Consider the following 5959-nt stretch of genomic DNA (forward strand, 5'->3'; position numbering starts at 1 on the left):
AGCCCCCAGGGTGGTTGGCATCCAGCATGCCTGCCTGTAGGAACCGCACGCCACGTGCCTGTGCGCTTGCTCTGCCCCCTGGTACCGTGCTGCCCCAGGATTTGGTAACCTCCAACGGGGTGTGGGAGCTGCTGATGGACCAAAGCCAGGCCTGCCCTGCAGCCTGCCCTGCTCAGCTCACCCCCTTGGCTCGGCACACACATCCCGAGGGTCCCAGCACAGGATCCGCGGGGCTGCAATGCACACAGAACAAAGCGGCTGCGGCACCGCGACGGAGCGCTCAGCCTCTCCGGCTTGACACCACGGCGTTATATATTGATGCCATGACACCAGCGCTCAAAATAGAACCAGGACAATTTGATTTCCTGCAGATCTCAGGATGGGGTCATAAAAACGGAGACTGTTCTGGAGAAATGGGATAGGGTGGAAATGTTTGTAGTGACATCACAGCCACTTCCATGCCAATGGCCTCCTACTGCTGCAAACATGTGATTGTGATTTTGCTGCACGCTCCATCAGAGAAGTGCCAGACTGGCCGGGGAGGGAGAGAGAGGGAGGGAGGAGAAGGGGCGGAAATATTCTGTTCTTGTATCTCAATTCAAATATCTGACAACAGCCTTGCAGCCCAGGGTGCTGAGTGATCAGGAGTGGGACCATGGAGCCGAGACCGTTCCCAGATCAGCAGAGCTCAGGGGGTTGCAGCAACCTAACTGGGGGCTGAATAAGGACCTTGGTTTTGTGGTGGAGGGTCTTGGTCTGCATTGGTGTGCTTCAGTAGGGATTTGGGTGGTCTTGTTGTGCTTGCTCTTCCTCACTGCTCCCATTTGCATCTAACGTCACTTCTCTTGGCAAGAAAAGCCTACAGGCCTGAAATATGGCTACAACAGCAACTGCAGAGCTGTTGTTTTTCAGGGGTTCCCATTATAGAAAGGAACCCATCTCAGTGTTGGAGTGTCACCCATGAAGCTGAGAGCAGCAGGGAGAGATTTAAGTATCTGGGGATAGAGGAGGAAAGAAGGGAGAAAAGAGAGGGAAGAAACAGAAGTCATCACTGAAAATAAAACTAGATTGTGTCTGAGGACACTGCAGGGGGAAATCTCGTGTGGGTTGCTCCACAAACAGCACTGAAAGCTACAAAGCCCATTTTGGTAGCAAGGTCCTTCCCAAGCAACAGCCAGTGGAGATCAGCCCTGGTTGTGTCCAGCACACATAACCCTGGGGGGCTGCAGAGGGGAGCAGTATCTGCAGGGGCATGGGTGAGCAAAGGGATCCAGCTAATGCACCCGTCTATCAGATTAAGCTGTCAAAACCCAAACCACTTCCATCACTGTCCAAGGAGAGACTCTCAATCCCTGCTTAATGGGATGTCGGTCCTGTTGTTGTCACTCCAGGGAGAGGGGCCACTGCCACCGCAGTGTGCAGCCGGCTGTGAGTTTAAAATCCTATTAAACAGGGACTAACAGTTGCAAAAAGAAAGCAGGTATCCCCTAGTGGGGATTTAAAGATGTTTAGACATAATTTGATTTTCCAAGCAGATGTCATTATTGTTAAACAGTTGCCCACTTGATATGTTCAAGTTGTTGGCTGTAATTGCTAAAATTAGCAGGTCTGCATAGAGCAAAGGTCAGTCGGTTAATATTGTGATTTAGTATTTTATGAAGTAATTCCAAATGCTTTTATGTATGTTTTTGTTTTTGCAGCCTAAGCCCACATTAAAGTAGTTGTGGGCCCTGCTAATAAAATAATGACTCAGCCTCTCAGCACAGGCTGCCGGCCGTGCTCAGCCATGGGGCTTGAGCTGCCCTCACTCCCTTGCTCTGCCTGGTGCCACAGGCCAGCTAGGGCCACACGCTTGGCTTTGGAGCTGCAGTCAGAAGGCAGGCTTTCAGCTGCCCCCAAGTGTGACATCTTCAAGCAGAGCTGGTGCAGGAAATGAACGCATCAAGTCCAGCAGTGGCTGGAAGGATGAGGGGCTGGTTTCCATCAGCAGCTGAGCACCAGGGTGTGCAGCTGGTACCCCTGGTCCTCATAGGGGGATTGACTGCATGTGTGAGTGCATGCAAGCACCTTCACCCATGAACACACCTGAAAGACTCACCCCTGACCAGGCAAGGTCCCAAAACACAGGATTTTAGAGGGAAGATGCATTTTTGGAAGAGGAACAGAGGACTGGAATTGGGCAAGGCAAAGACTCACAAGTTTGTGCTGTGGCTGGTTGGACATCTGGTGCTGCCTCCTCTGGTGCTGCAGCTGCTAAATGGCATGAGAAAAAGTTTTAAAAAACTCCCTGAAGGTGTTGGTGTTTTGTTGGCAGGCTCAGTGTTAGTCTGATCCAATGTCCTGGGACAGAAGAGGGTTGGCTTCCAAGGCAAGATGTGTTGGGGTTCACTTACCTTTCTCTGTAACAGAGACACAAACCATTCCCAGGGGTGGTTTGGGCACATCTGGCAGATTTCTTGCTATTGCAGGAATGCAGGACTTTGCTCATGCAGATTGACCTGCTCTCTTACCACCAGACCTTTATGATTTTCTTGTCTTTTTTTTAAATCTCAGATATTTAGCACACTGAAAAGTGCTGTGAGGTGTTCTGTGGTCTGCAGTGCACAGGAATAAATGGAAGAGGATCTGCAGGTCCTCCTGGACTCAACACTTTTTGGGTGAGCTGGATCCCTTCCCAATCTGTGTTCCCATATTCCTCCCAGCAGGTTTGGCTAGGTGCAACTGCTAGAGCTGCCCAGGAGCTCTCTGCTACTGCAAGCAGCGATAGACACCCTCTAGCCCAGGGATGGAAAAAGGAAGAACTTGCTCTTAGGTGCTCTTTTAGATACCAACACAGGAGAGCAAGCTGCTGACCAGTAGAGACAAAACTGAAGCAAAGTTTTAGCCCTAGGAAGCTGAAAAGGTTGAGGAGCTGGGAATTCAACTCTGGTTCAGATCTCCATTCAGATCTCCAACATGTTATTTTGATCAAAGACCATTTCAGTTTCCAATCAAAAATGTGCACTTTCCTTTTTTTTTTTTTTTTTTTGGTGGTTTCTTTTTGTTTTTGTTTTTGGGGGTTTTTTTACCTTGGACTTCCTGTGAGGCAGCATAACTTAAATTCAAGGACCCATCTCTCATGAACATGGTGTTCACAGAGTAAGTATCAGTAGAAATATTAACTTGTGTCTGCTCTGACCAAAATAATCTTTCTGTACCAGGTCCCTTAAATCTTTGCAGTTCTCAGAGTCCCAATGCCTGCAGGACTCTGTTGATGGCTCCCAAACTGTGGAGGAGCAGCAGACATGGTTTTTCCCTGCTCCCATTGCCACTGGCCTCCCTCCATGCACCCAGCATGCAGTAAAGCTTCCACTAGCTGCCCAGTGCTGTCTTTTTCTCACTGGAACAGGGGCTTAACAGTCCTAAACATAACAAATACAGTTTTTGTCTGTTTTTCCAAGCTGTACATGGCACGAATTGCTAAGGATGGTGATTTAAGCTACATTGGTCTTCACAAGAGAAAAAGGCTTTGAATAAGGGGTGGCAGCATTCTGGCTAATATAACTTACTGCTTAACGTTCAGAGTTCTTTACTAGCAACACTACCTCACAGTCTGCTTCAAAGGACAGGAGTCTGCTATTCCCATTTTACAGCAGAGGAAACAGATGCAAAGACCTGCCCAAACACAGGCAGCAGTTGCAATCTGGATTGGAGTGAAAATGTCCCTGAAAACTAGTTCCAGTCTCCAGGGAGACATCAGTGGGCAGGGAAAGCTGGGAAACTCAAGGGGATGTAGCGTGGGACTGAAAATAAGAGGCGTGTAAGATTTTAAATGCCTAAGGTGATCTGGCCAAACAAGAAACAAGGCTCAGCAGTTCATGTCAGCCCAGGGGAGGGCAGAAACGTGGGGAGTGTGTTCCATAGCTTGGTGGAGGACAAGAGCAGCGTGCTGGCAGGCTGTGCAAGAAATGCATTGTGAACTGGCTCTTGCAGCTGTGAGCAAGACAATGAGGATGGTAAAGCACCATCTAAGTCCCCACATCCAGCTTTGCACAAAGAGGGAGCTAAACTCAGCCCCCTGGAATCTGTTGGCTCATGGTTTGAATTTAGCTCTTTGTGTTTGAACAACTCCAAGCAGAGAGGGAATATAGATTGTCCCAGTCAGAGAGCCAAATTCACCTTTTCCCTGCTCACTTTCAGTCCTGAGCTATGCAGTACTTCCATCAGGGTTTCTGGTCATAATTGGCAGGGCATTCTCAAGAAAGACCCAGTTTTCTTTTACAGTCTGAGGAATGACATTTTCTTCCTTCTTTTGTTTTTTTCTATGCTATTCCCTCTCCTCTAGGCTCTGCATGTCCCACTGACCCCTGCCTACCTTCTTGCTTGTGTAAAAAACCCCTTTTTTCAATGGATATGCATCTTCTCACACACCAAAGCTAGGAATTATATTCCTTAGTTATTGTCTGTGTTGTTTATGAGGGTCACACAAGACTTTATTAATCCAGCCGGTAGACTTCAACATTGTCATCTCAAGGAGTGGGAAGGGAAACTATAGCTTGTTATGGGGCTCTCTTACCTGTCCATGAACTAGCCTATTGCTCTATTAATCAACTTGATCTCTTTGGCAAACCAGTAAGGCTGCTTTCACATGTATCTGTGATACATATTGACTGAAAAATCACTATCTACCACGTCATTCAGGCTTGGTGGAGTCCCACTCTTTAGTTCAGCATAACCATAACTGTGAAATATTTTGCTCCCAACCATTGAGAAGTCTGCATTGCTTGTGCCATGAGCTCAACATTTATTGATACTGCTTGTAGTAGATCCCATCAGTTGAGCCATGTGAGCACACCCCACCGCTTGCAGTTAATGCTTGCGCTGGTGACGTTCAAAATTCAGGTAGTCTTTCCTATTGATTATCACAGACTTCAGGTGGCCGTCTTCTTCCACTTCTTTTATCTCCTGCCCATTCTCAATGATTTTCCGGGTGGTGATGGTCTTACCATCGATCAGTTCAGTAGTGGATATCACTGTTCTCGCACCATATGGCCCAAGTGTGTTTTCAGCAAAGATGGAGACGGGGTGCCCGCTGGGACAGAATGAATTCCATTGCACAAACGGCTCCCTGAAGTTTCCTTCTCTTCCACTTGTGCTGTGCCTATTTTCACCATTGTTTCGGATGTCAAAAGGGTTCAAGAAAATACATGTAAATGGATACATCCCTTCAAAGACCTCTTCTTGATGGGGGTATCCATGATGGAAACCAAAGAAGCTGTCATCATAACCCGCTGCAGCTCTTTCTTGGTGGACTTTATGTTCTTCTTCAACAGTCTTGTCATAGACTGATCGCTTCTCAGGGTCAGACAAAGTCTCATATGCTTCAACAATTTCTTTGAATTTCTTCTCAGCTTCATCCTTGTTTTTGGGGTTCTTATCAGGATGCCATTTTAGTGCCAGTTTGTGGTATGATTTCTTAATATCTTCCTGTGAAGCATTTTTTCGCAGCCCAAGGACCCTGTAGTAATCCACCATCTCAGAGGAAATGCGGGGCTGTTTGGAAGATGTCTGGTTATCTCTCTCTCACCAAGGCTGATCAGCATGCAGAGACTCCTGGACACCCAATGACACTGCACTCCTCAGGGGTGGGGAGATGCTCAGTCCACCCCATGAGCTGCTCTGTCCTGTTGCAGTGCGAGGCCACCAAGAGCTGCTTGACCATAGACATTCTTTTTAAACCTGTTGCTCACAAAGCATGAGATTGTGATCTCAGATGGGGCTCGGCCAATCCTGGCTCAGTTGTCCTGTCCACATTCTAGGGTGGAGCTGGTTGTCATTGGCCTTCTGTTTTCAAGTGTAGATCACGCATATGAGGCTGTAGTTGCTGGATGTAGTTGTGCTGACACAGCTGTGATGTAGGACTGCCATAGAATCATAGAATGGTTTGGGTGGGAAGTGATCTTAAAGGTTATCTAATCCC

At 47.7% G+C, this 5959-nt stretch overlaps 1 protein-coding gene across 1 annotated transcript; it reads right to left on the reverse strand.

Annotated features, from left to right (window-relative positions):
• Positions 1-4435: 4435 nt before the first annotated feature.
• On the reverse strand, positions 4436-5697 carry DNAJB8 (DnaJ heat shock protein family (Hsp40) member B8). Its single transcript, XM_085072610.1, has one exon. The coding sequence runs from the start codon at positions 5512-5514 to the stop codon at positions 4849-4851; it is 666 nt and encodes a 221-aa protein (XP_084928736.1). The 5' UTR covers positions 5515-5697; the 3' UTR covers positions 4436-4848.
• Positions 5698-5959: the final 262 nt, after the last annotated feature.

This window comes from Lichenostomus cassidix, chromosome 12 (assembly GCF_008360975.1).
Source record: "Lichenostomus cassidix isolate B80296 chromosome 12, HeHo_3.0, whole genome shotgun sequence".
Classification (NCBI taxonomy): Eukaryota; Metazoa; Chordata; class Aves; order Passeriformes; family Meliphagidae; genus Lichenostomus; species Lichenostomus cassidix.